Source organism: Cyprinodon tularosa, unplaced genomic scaffold (assembly GCF_016077235.1).
Source record: "Cyprinodon tularosa strain WSP-4 unplaced genomic scaffold, ASM1607723v1 ctg239, whole genome shotgun sequence".
NCBI lineage: Eukaryota > Metazoa > Chordata > Actinopteri > Cyprinodontiformes > Cyprinodontidae > Cyprinodon > Cyprinodon tularosa.
In genome coordinates, this window is record NW_024038892.1 from 985,386 (window position 1) to 1,007,521 (window position 22,136).

Below are 22,136 nucleotides of genomic sequence, written 5' to 3' on the forward strand. Positions count from 1 at the left end.
AGCAAACAAGCAAAGAGCTCGGTCAGCTGAGCACTGAGCCCTCCAGCTCTGCAGGTCTTTGCTGAGCCAGGCGAAACCTCAGAGCTGACTTTGTAATACTGCCATTGTGAACTTACTGGAACTGTGCGTTCACCTATTGTACAAGGGAAGGCAGGATTTCCGTTATGGTACGGCTGAAGTGCTTTTAAATTTATGTTTTTTTTTTTTCTTTTTTCACACTAACTTGAATCTAGTAGATGATTTTATTTCAACAAACTTAAATGTTTTGCTCTTAATAAGACTGTATGGCTCTTATGTTGTCATTACATTAGGACAATGGGTCTTGTAGGTTGTGGTTTTGTTTTGGTTCTCTGTAATTTTGCATGTTATGTTATGTTTGCCATATTAGTTTAGTTTGGGGACATTTTGCCAGCTGTTTTCTTGTTCATTTGTTTAGGATAAGGCTTTTTTGTTGTTGTTAATTTATCTTTACAGTTTTTGGTAATAATTTATTTATTTTTGGTTCTACTAGGTTCTGTTGCATGTTTTTTCCTGATTTGATTGACTGACTTTATTGACCTCACAGTGGAAAAATTTACCAATTGTCTCTGCTTGATCATTTCTTGCCCTGCCATTGCCATTTAATAAGTAGATTACATGCACTTTCTCTTCTGCTTGTTGCTTTAGACTTCAGTCAGTTGCCAGTATCAATGGGGGTATCCATGGGGTCAAACTTTTTAATTGGGGGTCCACTTCAGTTTATTCACATAAGGAACCACTGACATCTCTTCTATGTTCCCCTGAGAGTTAAATGATTTGTACCTGAAGGTGAAATGTTGTCCTATTATTCCCTATTATCCCTTGAGATATAGCAGCTTTTTCTTTGACAGTTTTAATAAACTGTTTACAGAAATCAATAAAGTTTAATATTTAAACATATCTTTACAAGCATCCATATGGGGGTAGGGGTATTGTTTGTTACTTTATTCACAATTTATCCTTTCCCTAAAATGTATCCTATCCTCAAATTGTCATTCAATTATAAGTGTTCTCATTGGGGCTCTAGGCCAGCATGGGGTGACAGAGTTTGCTCTTGATGGTTTCTGCCAATTGTCTACATAACACATGTCTATAGGTGTAGTTTTGGTATACTTCTTTAGTTTAATTCAGTTTATTTACATTGCATAGTCTTAGGGCCATTCACATTGATATGAGGAAATACACAATCAAATCAGTCCCATCAAGCAGACTGACAGGATACCTGCAGGGAATACACTAGAATGTATTATCAGATGGGACATTTAGTCTTCTTTCTTAACTTCACGTGTCTTTCTTACATTATAATTGAAAAACTATGGATTTATAGCTTTTTTAAAATGTGCTACTTATAATAAGTTTAACTGATAATATTTACACACCTCAAACATAGCTAAATATCATAACTGGGAAGCCAAGACAAACCTGATGTTTCACATTACATTTATTTCATAGTGCAAAGACATTATAACAATAACATAAGATTAACATATAAACCTGAATATGATCTATCTAACTCCAATATTATGAAGAAAGACCAAAGGAAAAGCAACAACAGATAAGTCTCTCTCCATAGACAATAACATGTCAAGTACTAAACCAAAAAGTACATATCTAAATTTAGATTAAAAACTCAATTTGTCAGCAACCATAAGCGATAACTTGCCAATCCTTGCCAACAATCCTTTGGTTTGAGGAAATTAGTATTGAAAAAAATGTATTTAAAACATTTCATTGACTAATGAATGATACTATCTACTAATATAAAACTATAAATATACTTTTATTGTTTAACAACCTTACAATGCTTATACTGACATTGAATGAGTTGTTATAGCTGAAATAATGCACAAATAAAACATTGTATGAGATCCTACAAAATGCAGCAGAACTTGTCAACAGAGCAGAGTTATACTGTGTAGATAGATAGATAGATAGATAGATAGATAGATAGATAGATAGATAGATAGATAGATAGATAGATAGATAGATGATAGATAGATAGAGAGGTAGATAGACCATGCACTATGCACCCAGAGCTGTGTGTCATCCATGTATCAGTGTAGATTAATGATAAACTTCTAGAAAATATTGCCAAGGGGAAGACAATATATGATGACAAGCAGAGGTCCAAAGACAGAGCCCTGAGGTACACCAGCAGACACAGCAGAGGGACAGGAACAGAATGACTGTGACCACTAATAAAACAAGTCTAAGGGGGTATGAGAGATGCCAATCTCTCAGAAGATAATCTGTTGAGGAGCATAGTATGGGAGATGGTTTTAAAGGCGCCACTCAGATCAAGAAGGATGAGTAAGGGGAGTAAACAAGAGGCAGTTACAGGTATCTGGTAGGTCCCTAAAACAAAAATCCTTAAACAGGATTTTATCACAAGACAAGACCACTTAACATACACAGTGAAAAAAAATGTGCATTCTTTAATTCAGAAACAGATAGAACATGTTATTATGTAAATGTTAAGCAGTAATATTACAGGTAACAAAGGTATTTAAAAAAAAAAAGCTTAAACCAGCCATTATAGCCCCATTAGATAAAGTGTGCAATGGGTAATGTCATGGTTTATTTGAGACCTCTGACTGTTACTCTTGTTTTAGTTGTAGCAAACAACAAACAATATATTTTTCTCTCTTTTATGGCTTCAAACAAAACAGGAACCCGTTTAGTATTAGATAACATACAATGTGTGCTTCTAATTTAATGAGAATGAGGCCATAAAATTGCTAGTTATCAGTTTACCCATGTTACCTCTAGTCTAAACGCCTGACTTTTAGGGGATTTGTGTCGTTAAATCAGCTGGGATTTCTGAAAGCAAGCAAAGTTCTTAGTATCTACACAATAAGTGAGAATCAAAAGCCCTGCAACTCCTTTGTTTAACCGCTAGGGGGTGACAACATCAAATAAAAAAATAAATAAAAATAAGGTAATGTAATATGATTTAAGCCTAAATGGCCTTCCAAAATATTTCATACCTGTGTTTTATTTCAAAATCTTGTTTATTATTTTTCTTCAACTCACAGACCGAAACTGACATGCAAAACAAAAAATTTTACTGATGGCACTTTTTATAGCATTTTTAAAGATATTAGTAGGATATTTTTTTCAGCAAGAAAAACTGTTTGGGTGAGTAAAGGAGGTGCACATGTAGCAAAAAATATATTTTTAAAAACACTAGAGCCTTACAATTAAAGTAATTAAAGTAAATTTAATTACAATTTTGTTCAAGTCTTATCCTCAAACAATTTTCCAACTGAATCACTGTGAAAAATGTCCCGGTATTTAAATAAACTTTTAAAAAGTCATCAAAGACGCTATCTAGGTAGTATCAGTTATGATGATCAGGGAGCTCATGCTGTTTTAAGTCTGTTGTGTAATTCCATTGTCATGATCCAAAGTCCAACTGTTGCAACAACGTGCTTTAACAGCAGAAAGCACCGGAGAGGACTTTTCAGGATAAGGAATTGAAATGAAGGAATAAGTAAGTAAACCGGTCTTTAGGACACAAAGTCAAATACTGAAAATGTATAAGCTAATGATGGTCTTGGTTAATAGGGAAAGTGAAATTAAATGTATTCCAATTCTAATATCTAATTCTTAGTCTACTTGGACAGTAGGTTTGCTATGTGTTTCTTTTTAAACGGCACCAATTCATGCGGATAAGTCATGTTAACTGATATTACCATTTATGACCACAAATAAATCCCACTTATATAACATATTAACTCAAGCAGGGAAGTGATTCACACAGATCACTCAGACTTTTATGCCCAAAATGTCACGAGCAGCTGACATTTCAGGTCAAGAAATCATAGCATGTAGTGTAATGTAGTTTCAGGATAAATATATGATTAAAACTGAATGAATTCAGTATAACAAAATGAAAACATAACACTTTTAATTCTGTGTTACTTCATTACAGGGACTATCTGAGAACAACCGCTCACTAGCACAGGAGAGGATCCACTGTGACCAGGATGGTGAAAAGAGTTCTGGTAGCCTATGCCCTGTGGGCCATGGGTGGGCCTTTGGGTCTTCACCATCTCTACCTGGGGAGAGATAGCCATGCACTGCTATGGATGCTAACCCTGGGAGGTTTTGGTTTTGGCTGGGCCAGAGAGTTCATACGTATTCCTGAGTATGTCAGTGAAGCTAACCGAGACGTTGAAACTGACAGAAGAGCTCATAAAGGACGACTCCCACCTGTCAGCCCCTTCAGATTCGCTGGGCAAGTATGCGTTGGGATCTACTTTGGCATGGTGGCTCTGATTGGACTTAACTCCCTCAGTTTCTTCTACCTGATCGTTCTGCCCTTGAGTGTGGGTGCAGGGGTTCACCTGGTGTCCAATATTGGACAACAGACTGCAGATCTCCAAAAAACCCTCACTGCCTGTCTTGTAACATCTCCTATATTCTATGGCAGTTCTCTGTCACCTCTTCCTATAAGCTTAGCTGCTAGCATTACTGCCTCACAAAATCGCAGGTTCAAACCACCAAATGCACATGGCAGCCAGCAGAAATTAGGTGAGCTTAATTAAACTCCCAAAATTCCTCAGTAAACTTATAAAACCCTACTGAAACCACATTTTTCCACCTTTCCTTCAGGTCCACGACTTTACAGGATTGGTCTAGCTTGGCTGGCCTTCTCTGCTCCATTGGGTTACTGTTTTTTTTATAACACCACAACAACACTATATTATCTGTCTGACACAATAGCTGCACTGTTGGATATATTCTGGTTCTTGCCTTGGCTTAGAAGTGTATTGGAGTATTTTCTTTTAATGCCATATCGCATCCTGTGTGCACTGACCGGAGGGGGGTACCATGAAGAGGCATGGAGGAAGGTGCTAGAAATACTCCTAAAAGAGTACACACAGAGAGAAAAAGAGGCATTGAAGGTGAGAAAGCAAAAAGTGAGAGGTAGATATACCCATACACTGTTTCTGGTTGACTTTCTCTTGATGTTTCAATGTTTGTGCTCAAGGTACTGTCATTGGAGGCAGAAGCATCCCTTGAGGAGATAACGCGAAGCTACCGGGAGCTGGCTAAAACATGGCATCCAGACCACAACCCAAGCAATGATGCTGAGAAAATGTTCATGCAGGTTCAGGAAGCTTATGAGGTCTTGATGCGATGGCACAAACCCAATCGATTCAAATAGCAGAGCGATATTCCAAACAGGTGTTCCATTATATAGCACCAGTGATAAAGGAACTGTTTATATGAACTTGATAATCCCATTGTAGGAGCCTGAATTTACACTTTGTGATTTTCTTGGTATGCATTATGGTTAATGTTTTGTGTTTTTCTTGATGAATTAACCTTTCTTGAAATTATTAAATATTATTGGTAATTCATACTAATTTGGGAAATTTGTATATTTAGCTATTGTGGTTATTTTGTTAATATTTTCATTACTTCTTTGGTTTAAGGATGCATACGTGTCACTTTTTAAGGATGCAGAGAGAGCAGAACATTAGAGATTAAACTAACAGATTCTGCAGAGTGTGAGAATAGAGATAGAATGAAGCAGAATGATGAAATAGGGGTCCCTATGTCCTCCAGCAGTCTAAGCCTATAGCAGCATAACTATAGAGATAGCTCAGGATAACCATAGCCACTCTATACTATAGGCTTTATCAAAAAGGAAAGTTTTAAGCCTAGCCTTAAAAGTAAACATGGTGTCTGCCTCACAGACTAAAACTGGTAGTTGATTCCACAGGAGAAAAGCCTGATAACTAAAAGATCTGTCTCCCATTCTACTTTTAGAAATTCTAGGAACCACAAGGAAACTTGCAGATTGAGAGCAAAGTGCTCTGTTAGGAACATAAGGAACCATCAGATCTCTGATATAAGATGGAGCTTGGCCATTTAAGGCTTTATATGTGAGAAGGAGGATTTTAAATTCTATTCTTCATTTAACAGGAAGCCATGTGTGGCGCTTCTGCTTATGAATTTAATTGTACACCTGTTTGAATATCCCCAAAACGGACATTTGCTGCCACCTTGTGGCGTAGATGTAACATTACAAAAAAACAATGTCATCACCGAATATTACCTGCTGTCATCATCGGGTGTTTCAGCAAGTGCTTTATATGTTTATGTATGAATATTTATATGTTATCTAACAGTTACGATAAATGTAATTGGATGAGATGTTGGGGTTTTTATGCAGGATAAAACGTTTGGAGGGTTTGCTGGACGGTATGCCTTAAAACAATACTGTCACTTGGAATTTTCTAATTTTCAAGAGTCTACATTTTCATAAAGCAAGAAAATGCAACAATATTGTCTGCCTCCTCTTCTTATCGATGCATTCGACAATCACTACATCAACAGCTCTGTCTGTATCCCAGCATGGGCCCGGAAGTTGTTTGGGTTTCAGGTGAAAAAAAAAGAAGAAAGAAAGAAAAAAGGAACGACAGAAAGGAGGAGAGGAAGATCCCAGGGATGCTGCCGCCGCTGGGGGAAACAAACAGCCAGGCGGACAATTAAAGAGCAGAGCACCGATCGGCCGCCAGGTAAGCAGCAGCCGCCCATCAGCTCCCTCTAGATCGGCGTGTTTTTGAAGAGTTGCTGCGGGTGAATGCCATTTGTCGTGTGGTCGGCTGCCATAGCAACGGCTCGCGAGAAACATATAGCCCAAGTCGGTTTGACGCGCTCGGTGTTGGATGACAGCTGCGTTCATGCGGACAATTCTCTCAGTCGCAACTCCTGCACGCGCCGCCACCGCTGCCTGGAAGCCGCGCGCGAGGCTGATCGGACTTAAAAACCCGCCGGGAGACGCTGGAACAAATAGCCGCGGATGCAGCGGGGGAGAGAGAGAGGCATGGCACCTATCTGGAAACATATATGATTCAATGCACAATCGACAGTCTGGGGACCAGAGAGGATTGCAAAGCAAAGGGTTTGGAACAGATGCGCGCTCTCCTGTCTTTATATATTTCTTTTCTTTTAATTTTTAATCGCGGTGTGGCTCCCGGCTCCATCAGCGCCTGTTGCATCCAGGATATTCATTCTCCCTGAGATGTGCTGCTGTCTCCGCCTCCCCCCCTCTCTCTCCAAAGTCAATGTCCACTGTTGTCATCCATTTAAGCAAGAGCTGTTGATGCCTTTTACATCTTGGTCTGTTTCCGTTTCATAAAGTGAAAGCTCCGTCTGCTCCTAGTGAAAATAAAACATGTTGGCGGCTATGTCTCAAGACAACGTAAGTCAGCAAAAAAGTGTCTGGTCTTGGTGTTTCTGTTGCATAGCTGTTTTATGTAACGTGGTAATTATTTGGCAATTAAAAACATAGGGGGAAAGATAAATAAGGATAAATGTGAAACAAGTTGAAAGCTGATTAACAATAAATGCAAATATAAAAGCAGGAGTAATATAATACAATATATTATCATAAAATGATAAAAATAGCAAGGATGTTTAAGCTAATAATAATAAAACGGATAGTAAACTGGTAGTTTCTGTTAATCAGAGAGGTGCAGACAACTTGTAAGTTCTCAATGGACTCTGTAATGCAAGATAAGACTTAACTATTTTGAGGTATTTTTTTGCAATAGAAAAGTTTGTGTCAATTCTTTCCATTTCATTCTATGTAAGGTATAACAAACTGATCATCATCCAATAGTGTTGTTTCAATTCAATTCAGTTTATTTATATAGCACCAATTCACAACACATGTCACCTCAAGTTCAACAGATCATCCAGTCAAATTGATTCAAAGTTTTCTACCTAAGGAAAACCAGTTGATTGCATCGACTCATTGACTGAAAGGCAATCCCTCACACTAGGCATGCTTGTAGCGACAGTGGAGAGGAAAAACTCCCCTTTAACAGGAAGAAATCTCCAGCAGAACCAGGCTCAGTCTGAGCGGCCATCTGCCGAGGCCGACTGGGCTTCAAGGAGAAGCAGAGACACAGCCAGGCTCTGAGCCACTTATGATTAGTATACTTTAATCACAGTAAACCAACTGTTTAGATTAAGTCTAATCTAGCTTTGCTTAAATTGTTTTTAAGTTAGGGCATTGACACCACTTCTCTGATTTTTTTTATTACTTAAGTTAAAATAAATATAACCTTTGATTGGGGAGTGGCGGCCTAGTGGTTGGGGAATAGGGCTTTGAATCCTGACAATGGCAGCCCACTGCTCCCCAAGGGGATGGGTCAAATGCAGAGAAGTAATTTCCCTCTGGGATTATTAGAGTATATAAAATTTTAAAAAAAGATTTCCGTTCTTATCCTGTTCTAGGTGATATAATCTCTCTGTAAACTTTTTTTTACTATGAATATTCTAATTAAAATTACATAAATATCAGTTCTTTGCAGTCTTGAAGGATAGTCTTCATTGGAAGTTTTTGTTTTCTGGATCAGATGCTTAGATCTCTAAAGGCTTGGCATACAGCCTCAATCCTTCACAATTTTCTTGTGAAGAAAATTACATGATTTAGAATTAAGAGGCATTTCAAAGTTTTAGAAGGTAACAAATTATTCTGTCTAATGTTAATGTTTTATTATATTTCTTAAATCGGCCTTATCCATCTTAATAAAAAGTTAAAATATTGAAGAAGTAGAAAACAAGCTTTGAGAAAAAAATACCTTGAGATCTTCTCACTTGGGACTGCTACCAAAAATGTGCTGGTTTCCTTTATGTCAAACTCTGAAAAGGATGTTGTTCGAATAAAAAAAAGACCAATATTTTACATTAACATGTATTTATTTTATTGTTAAATAAAAAACTCTATTGGACCCCCTTTTTTTTTATCTTTGTTTAAGCTCTGCTGCGAGACAAACTACATCTACGGTCAGATCATGGTCAAATCATTCAACCAGAGCTTCTCTGACAGCATGCAGCAGGCAAAAAAAAAAAAAAAACTAATTTGAAAGCAACATATCCTCTAACCCCCCCCCAAAAATAAAAAGATCAGAATCATAATTCACTAACAACAATCCCTCTGTTACCAAAACAAACAGTGAAACATGGCAGAGGTAGTATGATTGTCTGGGACAAGAAAATGTATGATCCAGGACATTGTTCACCTGTTTTTGATAGAATATATGGACTTTAAAAGTTATCACAGAGATATGTCTTGTTAATTTTGATCATTTTAAGATTGATGATCAAAACAATAACCTTTAAAAATGCCTATTTCCCTGCAAACAGATACTGCAGTAAAAGCCAGAGTTATCCATAAACAAATAGGCTGCATACACCAGTTAGATTAAATGGTCCCATCTTACAACTTATCATACACCAGTTAAAGCAAATGATTCGACTAAAGTTTTTATTGTATCAAAATTGAAAAGAAGTTGTTTTACCTTTTGTTTTGTTATTTCTACTTGTTTAAACAGGAACAAATCACACAATTATTAATCGATAAAAGGAAAGTAGTTCAATTGTTTTAAAACAGGGTTCTGTACATTTTTGAAGATTGGAAAATTTTAAAAGTATTAGAGGTTTACCTAGTAAAATAAAATAAAAAAACTTTAAAAAATATATAACTTTAATAACTTGGTCTGTCCATTAAAAGTCACTGGATCCTTGTTGTCCTAGTCACAATAAAACAGAACTACAAACAAAAACATGACTAATAAAAGGTGAAAATGATATTATACACCTAATATGCTCCTTTTTTAAGTTTTTAAGCCTTTTAATGCCATATTGCATTCTATCTGCACTGACTGGCGGGGGGGTACCAGGAAGAGGCATGGAGGAAAGTGCTTTAAAGGAACAATTCCACAGGGTTAGATATGCAGTGTCAAAGTACATTGACTCTTTTAGAGTTACAAGAACTACTTTAAGTTAATTTAACACTGATTTAAAGTGGGACCAAATGCACTCTTAAGGTGTGACTTTAACACCCCTGCCAAACCTAATTGTAGCCATTCTTAAATTATAATCAAGGGCCTCATAAAACTACTCAAAGGGCCACAAATGACCATACACAATATTGCCATAAGACATATTTTCATATATACTAAATTAGTTGCGATGTTTGGTAACACAGGAAAGTAATACTAGAAACAAAGAAAGTTCAAATAGCAGAAGAGGGATTTCCATCCATGCTGTTAGTGTTTCTAGTTTTCCAATGAATATCAGTTTGAATTTGTTGTCCTGATCAATCAGAATGCCTTTCAATGGTAACCCTATAACTGCTGTTTACATTCGATCACTGCTGCACTTTATGAAATGAAATGTTCATTTTACTGCTAAGCCGCGGCTCATTCGGGAAACTGTACAAAATGAAATTTTATATTGTATACACTGAGTATACAAAATTACAATAAATGTTGTCTAATTCTAAGCTTGTAAATACGTAGGAGAACTTTGCTGACAGAGATGAGGGCTTAAATCTCAGAGGCAAAAAATATGTTTCTATCTCTGGAGGGTAGCTTAAATAATCTAAGTGCAGAGATACAAGTTTCGCCAAACAAAGCCTAGTGTAGAGAATGATATAAAGAAAAAAATATATATATCTATATATATATATATAATTGTATGTCCTTTTCCACATAAATGTATGCATTATTTGTTTAGTATACGTGTATATGTATGTGGAAAAAACATATTAAAATGCCATATGTAACTTTATAATGAACCTAATTTATCTCTAGTTTAAGAGCGTTGCTGAATGTTTAAAAGTAAGTATCCGGCCAAATGACTACAGGTAGATCCATCAACATGATGAGACATAGATGGTTTGATTTGTTTTATTTGATTTATTTGGTTTAAACTACCTTCTACCCCGTTTCAAGCATATAGAGAGAGTTATTATGCTGGACATTTTAGTGTACATATTATTATGTTTTTTTAGGTTTCTTTAGCTCTTTTTTTTATCCAAACTGTGTTTAAAATAAACTAATAATGATCATGAAAAAATGTATTTCATTTTTCTACAACAGTAAGTGTAAACAAAAAAAAAACCATCCTTAACGGTCATCAGTCAGAGACCTCATTTTATTTTTAAATTCAGTCATTTAATGACTTCCTAATAATTGATATATATATATATATATCTTTAATGAAGTTTGATAAAGCCCAGGGCCTTATTTTTTTTTACCTTTGAAGTGCGTTTATAGAGAAAATGCATGGCAGGAAATATATTTATTAATTATTAAAGACAAAAACAATTTGGTTTGAAGTTTTTCATCTAAAGAAACTTCCTAAAAGACTGTGACAACTCTTTTAAATATGTGCATAAAATGCTCTTTTTATTTCAGGCTTTATCCACCAACCCCCCTTAATATGTTTCTGTGTTTGTTTCAACTCCTCCTTTGAAACTCTTTGCCAGACATTTTGTATAAATGTCAAGCGTCTCATTTTCATTTGTAAGACGGAGGAAGTTCTCCAGGAAAGAGAGCCAGTCAGATCTGTCTGTTTTCTTTAAAAACTAGAGTACTTTAGTGTTTGGTTTTAGAAAATAAGAACTGAACGCCTGAATTGGTCTGTGGTTGTGGCATCATCCAGCTGGTTAGAATAATTTATGTTAAGAATAGCAAAGGTGTCTATCTTTATCATTTAAGCGTTTTTTCTTAAAGGAAATTATTATGGATGTAAGTAAAAAATGTGTTCTGTTTTTATAGGCATCTGGTGAAAGAATGAATGCTGATGAATGTAATGGAGGCTCATATCCACAAGGTAAGAATAAATATATAGTTAATTATATAGAAAGCGTATGAATGTACTTACTATGTACTAATATCAGCTCTTTGCTTCTTTTAATTTACTAACATTTGATTCTAAAAAGCCAATCTCTAGAAATATTTTAAATAATTTTTTCTTTTTGGACTTTTGCTTCTTTTTTGTGTATTTTGTCTTAAGCTGTCGTTCCTGGCTGAAAAATGTAGACTTAGAAAATGATGGATTGGGATAAATGGGGGGAGGAACAACTGTAAAAGTACAGTTCTATGATAAAATATTCAGTGGATCTTTTATTTTTCACGAAGAAGCTTAATATAACATTTGTGATAAAATTGTGTATAAATAAGAAAGTTCCAAATTATGCATCATCAAAAAAAGTTTAGCATTTCTTTTTTTTTTTTTACGGAATCATCTTGGCATTGCTGGTATACTATACGCTATTTTATGTTTGTACAACTGCCAATCTATGGGGTTCCCTTTCATATCCTAAAGGAATCTTGTCTTTGTAAATGGCTATTCTAACAAAGTTTACAAAGAAAATAAAATGGTTCTTTGCAAAACTTAAAAAAAAAATTGAAACAAACAGAAAAAAAAACAAAAAAACATTCTTTTTACATAGCATCAGCGATAAAATCAACAAAGGTTATATTAAATAAATTCTACAGGGGGGTTAATGAGGATATTTTCAGCTATTTTTATTTTTTTTTTCTGAAGATGGTAAAAATTAAAGGAAAATCTTTCATACGGTCCAACAGCTTGGAAGAGGGATCCTGTCAAATTTTGATCTTGTACATGGAAATGTTAGAATCTAAATTGAAAAATCTGGCTTAAATAATTTAACCGCTACACAATGAAGGAACCTAAAAGTTAATATCTGATCTTTAAAGATGATTTTCTAATGGATAGATAACCAATGTAGAAATATTAAAACAGGATTAATGTTAGGTCTTCTGTTTGTTCTAGCCAGTGGAAGGCTTTACTATTGATGTGTGCAAAAAGTTAGTTAAAATGGTCAAAATGTGAGGAAATGTAAACATGAGGGATTCTCTAAATTTCATGTTTGATTTCAAACTTCTTAATTTGGAATTATTAGATGATTAAAGATATTTCTGATTAATGTTTATCAGTGACCTTCATGAGACATTGATTGATTGCTTGATTGATTGATTGGTTGATTGATTGATTGATTGATTGATTAATTGATTGATTGGTTGAGTTATTCATTCATGCATTCAGTCATTCATTACAATGTTACAATTATTTTAGTTATGCTTATCAGCATAATTCAAATAACCAATATGTAGCCTGATCAGTGGAACCTAACTCCCCACGCTGGTGATCAAACACACGCTGTCTAAATGAGTTTAAAGGAGAGAGCTTAGATTTTAACGGATGTGCAATTGAAATTCTGGGTCTCAAGTATTTCGTTTGAAAAGCCCATGATCCTCAAGGGAGCAGTATTGCTGAATGAAAAGGGGAAAAACAGATACCCCAAATAGAGCCTTTGGATACGTCATGTATTAGATTATTAGTAGAATCTGAAGAGATTTGGTTTAAAGGGACACTTAAGCATTTTTAGAGATTCCCACCTAATAAAACAATTTTTTAAACAAATCAGAGTTGCAAAAAACTAAAAAAGAGCAGGTTTGGGGTAAATCAAGTTTATTTAATAGCACATTTAAATGGCAATGCTGCTGTAGATGAGAAAGAAAAAAAGGGCATATATACGGTATACACACACAAGACAAGGTAAGTTTATTTAAATAGAAAATCTTGGTAGCAAGACACAAGGAAAAAAACATTGAATGTTCATTTAAATAATAGACACATTTCTGTACAATTTCCTATTTAAACTATGTCTTTATTAGACTATGTTTATGTTACAGGTAATGGCGGCGAATCAACAGCAGAGCAGGATTTTTATGGTGGGTTGCGGGCCACTTCTGCAAGATCTCCTAGCAGCCAGCAGTCCTCTCCCCTTCGCTCATTAAGTGGTCAGTCATTATATCAATTCAAATATGTAAATTTTTTTATTTGTAGCTGGTGTCCAAGTAAATCTATTTCCATATACGCTCCATTTTACAAATAAAAGACTCCATTAAGGTGGAGCTGTGTAGCGATGAAGAGTCTTCAGGTGCCCGTCAGTCTGAGAACAAAGAGGCCGTAGGGAGTGACAGTGGGAAAAATGACAGAGCGGGTCCTGCTGAAGAAGGAGGTGCTGCTTTTGCCGGGAGCAGAGGAGAGGGAGGAAACATTTACAATGAGACGGCTACTCCTAATTCGGCCTCGCCTGGACCTATCCGGCTGCCCAACGGGAAGCTGCAGTGTGAGGTGTGTGGGATGGTCTGCATTGGACCTAATGTGCTGATGGTCCACAAGCGCAGCCATACAGGTGAGAACATGACGGCAACCACAGTCTATATGAATATTTAAAACAGATGCTAAAATACATTATATAAATTAATGAAGCCCAAAAATCAACGCAAATGTTTGCAGGCGAGCGTCCATTTCAGTGCAACCAGTGTGGAGCCTCCTTCACCCAGAAGGGTAACCTGCTGCGTCATATCAAACTTCATTCAGGAGAGAAGCCTTTCAAATGTCCTGTTTGCAGCTATGCCTGCCGCAGGAGAGATGCTCTGGCAGGTCATCTGCGCACTCATACAGGTAAATCAATGAGCTCCCTCGATGCAAAGCTAGATGGAGACAGGTGTCTGTTTCCTCTCATCATTATGTAAGCCTGGTCTGTAAATTAAATGATCTCTAAGTGCTATATATACACTTATATAGTTAAACACTTTAGCTGAAATCAGTCTTTAGCTAATTGTTATAAAATATTTTAAAGCAGTAAAAGCGAAAGTAGTAAAACCAAGTGATGTTCATGGAAAAGTGCCTTTCCAAAGAATAAAATCACAAAGAACAGATAAGAATTCATTAAAATAGCATAAAGGAAACTTAAACTTAACATAAATAAAAGATTCAAGCTTCTACAAAAAAAAAAACTCTCCACAGGGAGAGCAGAAGACATTTCATAGGCAAGATTTTCCCCTGCTTTGGAGCTTTAACATCATCTACTAGATATTTACACTATTTGATGAATTAAGACAAAGCAGAAATAAGTGCATTGGAAGAATGAAAGAAAATAAATTTCTGGAAAGATAAATTAAGAGTCTGGCATATTCAGTCCTTTTGAGTTGAAGCTTCAGAGCCATCTTTCTCTAGAATGACAGCAGCAGTTTTTTTAAAACTGTGTCTCTACCAGCTTTTTATGTAAAGACTAGCAGTCTTGTCAGATCAGATAAATAACATCCAGACTGTGGCTGGGCCGTTCTGGCAGCTGAACAGCATTAGATACGAGCTGTTTAAATGCAGCTCCAGCTACATGTTTAGGGTTGCTCTCCATTCGGACCTCTGTCCCAATTTCTTTTGCAGCTTCCAGCGTTATTTTGGCTCCATAAAAACCTGAGATCTCCGCATCTCTGTTGAAAAGCATTGTTTTACCACTATGCTTTCATCCTCATCTTTAATGGTTGTGTGTTTCAGGTAGGGTGCAAAAAACAAACTGGACCTATTGCTGCTTTCCTTTACAAATTCCTGTTTCCTTGCTACTCTTCCATAAAAAAATGTCATATTCGTGGCATCCGCAGCTAATTAGTTTTCATTGAGCAGATTTACCTACCTAAGATGTGGAATGCTTTTATTTGCATAGGATTATATCTTGAATATCAGAGTATAGGAGGCTGAATATAAATGCACACTAAACTGATTTCTTTTTTTTTAAGTATGATGTTTCTTCAACTTTATGCACTTAGGTAGTGAACTTAATGGATGTTTGTGTTAAACCTAATCAGATGACATTAAAAGTGGTCCATTTCTCCTTTCTTTGAAACTCAAAGGAAATAGGTCTTCATTACTATTTTCTGTAAAAAGAAAGAAAAAAAAAACGTGACATTTAACAGGTTTAAAAACAGGAAATCATGTGAGTGTGCTTTGAATTTTTTTGGGCCCATATATGTGAACAACAGGTGCTGACATACAGTGTTGATATAATAAGTCTGGATGTGATCGGGTCGCACAGGTTCATTTACAGAGAAACGATCACTGCAAACTGGATTTCAGCGAATTGACGTCATTGCTTCCGTCGGCTTACCAAACTGGAACCCTGTGGTGAGGGGTTAGGCGTTTTCTTTACCGTCACATACAGGTTTCAAAAATCAATTTCAGGAATTCCTAATCAAAAGGGAAAGTCTATTCTTATAAGCCAATCTATTAACTACTATTTCATTTGTAAAAAGAAATCCCCTCCAATACCCAATAATCTTACTTGCCATGTTATAAACCATCCCATATTTATTGGGTAATATATCCCTGAATGTACAGTCATTGAAATGCTTTCCCTCTGATTTTAGTTTCTTCCCCTACGGTGGGAAAACCTTACAAGTGCACCTACTGCAGTCGCAGCTATAAGCAACAGAGCACGCTGGAGGAACATCTGGAGCGCTGCCATAGTTACATGAAGACTCTGGAACCTGCACAGATGCAACTAGGTAACACACAACACATGCAACCATGAGCCTTTCATATATTAACATATACTATATAAGGTCATTTGTCAGGGTTATTACGTTTTGGGGTTCTTCATGTACAGGTGAAGAGTCAGTAAATATGGAAAGCATCTCTAAGCCTGCGTTGCAGCCGTCCAATGAGAAAAGGCCGTTTGTGGACAGACTGACTGTCAGCATAACCAAACGCAAGAGGTCAACGCCACAGAAGTTTTTAGGTGAGTAATAATTTATATTTACAGTGTGAGTCATAAGTCTACATATACTGAGTGACAATATGAGTATCATATATTTTATTTTGTTAGGCAAATGAAAAACAGAAAAGCAAGCAGCTTTTTTAAAATCCATTTTAAACTTAATCATTGGGATTAATGCTGGTTTAAACAGAATCATTGGGTGTATAGCTAGTTTAAAACAGAAAATTGAGTTATAACTGGTTTAAACAAAGTCATTAGGTTTATAGCTGGTTTAAACAGAATCATTGATATTATGCTGGTTTGAACTGAATCGTTGGGTTTAAAGCTGGTTTGAACAATCATTGTGTTTCTAGCTAGTTTAAACATATCCATTAGGTTTATAGCTGATTACAATCAATGGGTTTAAAGCAGATTTTAGCGATCATTGGGTTTATAGCTAGTTTAAACACGATCATTGGGTTTCTAGCTGGTTTAAACATAACAATTTGGTTTATAGCTGATTTAAACAAACATTTGGTTTATAGCTGATTTAAACATAACCATTGGGTTTATAGCTTGTTTAAACTGAATCATTGGGTTTAAAGCTGAATTAAACAATCATTGGGTTTAAAGCTGGTTTAAACAGAATCTTTGGGCTTATATTGTGAATTATCTCTTATCAGAACAAGGGGTCAAAACTATACATATGGGCTCAACCATATCCATACATTAACAACGATATAATAATAACACATTCACTGGATGATCCTCACTGGATTCTTTCAATGTGTTTCAGTTTTTAGAAAATGACCCTGCTGGGATAATAATTACTTCAAATTACAGCCATCTGGCTGTCAAAGCCAAATAATTCTTAGATATTCGTCCTTTATTATTTCCTGTTGGCAGGGCAATAGACCCCCTGGTATTGTGATGGCACTCCTCATGTATTCTTTTTGCCATCAGGCCATCATAGCCCAATCATTTTTCTCATCTGACTACAGACTCCTGTTAAGCATAAAAGGGTTAATTTGGGCTCAGACACTTTTTTCTAGGTCAGCAGTCACTTAGTCCATTATGTTATTTTTTCTATTAATTGTGAACAATAACACTGGTCTTCCAGCAGTTTCTGCTTTCTGATCAGCCTGAATCTTGGTCATCTAGGGTTTTTCTTGACCTTAACCTATTAGACCTCCACAGAGGTCAGTTTGGATTTAGTGAATCCTTTACACTTTCAACAGGGCAGTGATCCAAAACACACATTAAAGCTGATTGACTTATATTTATTATCTTTAGTCTTAAGAAAACTAGCCTTCAAACCTTAGCAAGCTGTTATATTTAGCTGTCATGTTAGGGGTTTTACGGCCAGTAGTGCTGGTCATTAATCATATGCAGTGTATAGAGGAATAAAGATTGAGGGTTGACTCCAAATATTTAAGTCTTGACTTAAATGGACAGCTCAGATGTTTAGAACTTAATTATTTATACAATTATATTTTAAAATGTTTTAATTAACAGGTTTAGAACCATTTGGTTTGATAGTAAAATATTATCACTCTGTGGGAAATTCCACCCTGAACATCATTTATTGTTGACGCGGTTCTTTTGCAGGAGAAAAGCACATGCACCTTGAACCACCAGAAGCACCTTACGAACTGTCCTCTGGCTCTGAAAAGGAAGGGGATCTCCTGAGCTCCCATTCTGCTGGAGACTCATCCGGTCTGGTTAGTTCACACCTCCACTTTGCGAGAGGTAAAGCTGAGAACCACGAGTCCCCCTCGCTGCCTCAGCTCCACCCTGGCTTTGTGGCGGAGCTACGAACTGTTGTTGGTTCCCTCAACAGCAATGTGGTTCCTCAGGCCCTCCGACCTCATGGGAGTGTGGGGCTTGCAGCAGTGTCAGCCGGGCTCCCCAGGGAGGCTGGGGAAGGCCGGGATGACCAGCCCTCCACGCACAGTCACACCACCTCACCCAACGGCTGTCCAGACTCTACGGACACAGAAAGCACAGCGGAAGAGCAGAGCACAAGGGCTTCGGCCCCGACGAGTACCTCCAACAACCATCACCTCCACTACCTGACCCCAGCGCTGCCCCGCAGCCTCCCCACTGCCAGCCCCAGCCAAGCCAAAGACTTGGAGACAGAGTGGGGTCCTGTGCCCCCGGGTGTAATAAAGAGGAACCAAGGATCACCGCTCTCTGCTAGGAACAATTTGCAGGTTTTAGACAGGGCCGGCAGGCCGGTGCGTTCCTTCTACTGCCGGCACTGCTGCATCCTCTTCCTGGACCACGTCATGTACACAATCCACATGGGCTGCCACGGCTTCCGCCAACCATTCGAGTGCAACATCTGCGGCCATCCCAGCCAAGACCGCTACGAGTTCTCATCTCACATCAGCCGTGGAGAGCACCAGGTGGGCTAAAGACGAGGGGGGCTGCACGAGGAGTAGGTTGTCGCTGTAATATAAAAGGGGGCTCATGTTTGTTCTGCACCAGATCAGCTGCTTTAAATCCCTACTTTAAGTCAAATAAATCCTGAGTTTACTTTGGACTTATATCCCACATGGCATAGGTGAGTGGAAAATCTTTTTAAGGCATTGGTTAGATTAGTTTAGACAAGTAAATTATGTAAGTGATTGCACTCCCTTATCAAATCACATGGCAAACTAAAGGTTTTGCCTTAGAAGTGCCTTTGGGGATTTCCTCTGAACACACACTCTAACACAACAAAACACACACCCACACAAAAAGAAACAGAGGAGAACTGGTGCTCAAGAAACTCGATTAGCCATCCTTTCCTCGGTTATTTAGAGAATGATCACACCTAGGAGGTCATGTTCACATGCAGTTCTTGAAAGCATTTATTAAAAATATATTTTATCCAATGTGCACTAAGATTTCTGCATTAGTGGCTGAGGAGGGTGCTTTTGTGTGTCAGGTATGCTACATATGCACTGAGAGCGGTGTGTCTATGAGTGTGGGGGGGAGTTTTTGTCACAGATGAAGCACAGACGCGGACTGCCTTAACTCCTACAGTTGTGACTGTTGTAGGAAAACATATTGTTTACAGCTCGGTTCAACGGCGCGCCAAGTAGGCATGGGCTGGTGGGAGATTTTCATGGTATAACAGTAAAACAAGCCAGGCTTTTATTTTTTTTATTAAATAATTTTATTTCTTTTTTTAATAAAACCAGTTAGCAAAAAACATTCCAACTAAAATATTAGTTACAATTATAACATCATCTAAATAATTGTTGATGTAATTATTGTTTCTTTTAACTAAATCCAAACTTTGAATAAACAACTACAACAGTTAGTTGTGCTTTGTAGTGGCGCTACACTGCAAAAACGATCTAGAAATAAGTCAAAATGTCTTAAATTAAGTGTATTTACCCTTGATTTGAGTAGGTTGATAAGATGATTTGCCAGTGGAATGAGAATTTTTACTCTTAAAATAAGATAATTAGATAATATACACATGAAATAAGACAATGAAATTGTTTTTTTCTTATTTTAAATAAGTAAATTGTCTCGTTCCATTGGCAAAGTGTCTCACTTACCTCCTCAATTCAAGAAAAAACACACTTATTTTAAGAAAAAAATGACTTATCTAGATATCGATTGTTCCCAGTGTAGACTACATTTGTTTGCAGGTTAAGTAGTTAGGCTTTTAGTGTTTAAAGCAAGGTTTCTGCATGGTGTTTAAAAAAAAGAAACGCTATTTCATTTTGTCTTCTTAATCTTCTCAGAATGCATTTTTAGGAAGGTTTACATCCCTGGTTTTAAATTGCATGGAGCTGCACACAAAATAGGTAGGTTACATCTTTGTTAATCAAGAAACATTTGAAATTCATACAAATTGGTAAGAAATCTTCAAACGACATTGTCTCAAGTCAAAGCTTTAGGGAATTAAAAGCTCATCCCTCTCTATATCTAAGCCATTTCCAGTCTAAATAAAAAATGTATTTAGCATTCTAAACTAAATTGTCCAAAACCATGATGATGATTACTGTACAGGCTGGTTTTACAGTTTGAAAATGTGCAAAAGAATCCATTAAAAAACAAACATCTTTCTTGCCCTTCATAAATAAAGGCAACTTGTGCAACAAGCCTTGTTATTTAAATAATTTAAAAAAGTTGACCAATTTTCTTACAAAGACAGACATAGCATTTGCAAAGGCTGCAGGCTAACTAACCTCTTACCATTTTTTTTCATACAGATTTCCATTTCATGCTTTTCCTTTGTTCTTTTTTGTACCTCTGACCAAATGTTTTGTTCTTACGCACTTAAACCTATCAGACTGTATCAGGTTTTCTTTAATATACTTAAATGGATCACACCAGATGGTAAAATTGCAAGTATGGTTAGAAAATTTGGGCAATATTTTTTGAAATCTTTATATTAAAGGCCCTGTACCTCATTCTACACAGTCTTAAACCATAGGCGAGAAAAGTTTTCTATAAGCCCCGCCCCTAACCTTCTACCATTGAGAAACCTTCCTCCCACTCTGCTTGCAGGTGGTAACGCACACATCTTGTGATAAAAGTAATGAAAAGATACCCGTCTAGGGGGACTAGAGCCAGATTAGAGTCCAGATTGAGTGTGAGGTGGTCCTGCAAAGCTTTCCATCTCAAGTAGGTTGTTCCAAAGTTCTTTGGTCATTCTTGCATTTCAACTCTCTCTTCCCTTCCTTTGTTTTGAACCTTTTAGGCTGTTTGCTGTTTATGCAGTGAAAAGCAGCTGAGGTAATGCAGCGTTCCCTATGTGTCTGCTAGGGGTGTGGGAAAAGATGGTTTTGACAATATATTGTAATTTTCGGCTGGCTGATCTACTATCGATTTTTAATTTCTTAGAATCGATTTAAATAAACAAAAGATTTTCACCTCAAACAATGAGGGAGAATGGGCTACCTCTCGCAGATGGCGCTGTGGAGCCCTTTTGCTGTGCGGCGCAGAGCAATATCATCTGATGAACATATACAGCACTTGTTTTTTTTAACTATTCATTTTATTTTGATAGCTGGGAAAAATATCGCAATCTATAGTGATAATGCAATATCATGATAATATCTTATCATGACCCAAGTATCGTGACACGTATCGAATGGCAACACCCATGCCAACACTCACCACAGTGTCCGCCATGCTTCTCCGTTTACAAGGCGTTCCATTTTCGCACTTTGAGAAAACACCACATGTTGAGAAACACTCATAGTGGCTCACTTGAAACCGGAAGCTCTAGAGAATGAACCCTATTGGCAGAGAAAACCATCACACTAAAGTTAGAAGCCTACACTAAAAATGCCTGGACTCCTGCATATCCGGTGATTTATTCTGCTACATAATATACCATGTAAAAAGCCGAGTAAAAAAATTAAATAATATAAATTAAAATAAATTTAGGTACAGGGCCTTTAAGTTTCATTTCTGAATCTCCTTACAGTCGCTTTCGATGTACTGCACTATTACATGTCTAAAACCTCAGCTATAAAGACAATAAATTGTAAGAAAAAAAAGAAAAAGGCATACTTACCAGCAGCTTTAAAAGTTTTAGAATGGTTTTACCCGTAATAGGTGTTTATTTCTGCTCCATAACTTTAACTGGTATTTATCACTGCAAATGTTTCCAGACTATCACATTTTCTTTGCTGTAAGTAATGGATGGTACCTTTTTTTGCAGCCTGACATGCAATATGTAGAAACAGGTTGGTGAGTGGACAGTAGCTTCTTGTCAAACCTG

General features: G+C 36.8%; 2 protein-coding genes across 4 annotated transcripts; both read left to right on the forward strand.

Annotated features, from left to right (window-relative positions):
* The first annotated feature begins 61 nt into the window (after positions 1 to 61).
* On the forward strand, positions 62 to 5,753 carry dnajc22 (DnaJ (Hsp40) homolog, subfamily C, member 22). Of its 2 annotated transcripts, none has more exons than XM_038287440.1 (4): positions 62 to 167; positions 3,953 to 4,554; positions 4,636 to 4,928; positions 5,015 to 5,753. In XM_038287440.1, the coding sequence occupies exons 2-4, from the start codon at positions 4,008 to 4,010 to the stop codon at positions 5,189 to 5,191; spliced, it is 1,017 nt and encodes a 338-aa protein (XP_038143368.1). In that variant the 5' UTR covers positions 62 to 167; positions 3,953 to 4,007; the 3' UTR covers positions 5,192 to 5,753. The 2 variants fall into 2 exon arrangements, with proteins under 2 accessions (XP_038143368.1, XP_038143367.1); XM_038287439.1 differs by lacking the exon at positions 62 to 167 and adding an exon at positions 3,422 to 3,511.
* An 87-nt stretch (positions 5,754 to 5,840) lies between these two features.
* ikzf4 (IKAROS family zinc finger 4) lies at positions 5,841 to 19,807 on the forward strand. 2 transcript variants are annotated; one of them, XM_038287344.1, is made up of 8 exons: positions 5,841 to 6,551; positions 11,610 to 11,664; positions 13,554 to 13,661; positions 13,760 to 14,059; positions 14,164 to 14,331; positions 16,074 to 16,211; positions 16,313 to 16,444; positions 18,011 to 19,807. In XM_038287344.1, exons 2-8 carry the CDS (start codon positions 11,625 to 11,627, stop codon positions 18,817 to 18,819), a joined length of 1,695 nt encoding a protein of 564 aa, XP_038143272.1. In that variant the 5' UTR covers positions 5,841 to 6,551; positions 11,610 to 11,624; the 3' UTR covers positions 18,820 to 19,807. The 2 variants fall into 2 exon arrangements, with proteins under 2 accessions (XP_038143272.1, XP_038143271.1); XM_038287343.1 differs by lacking the exon at positions 5,841 to 6,551 and adding an exon at positions 6,562 to 7,237.
* Positions 19,808 to 22,136: the final 2,329 nt, after the last annotated feature.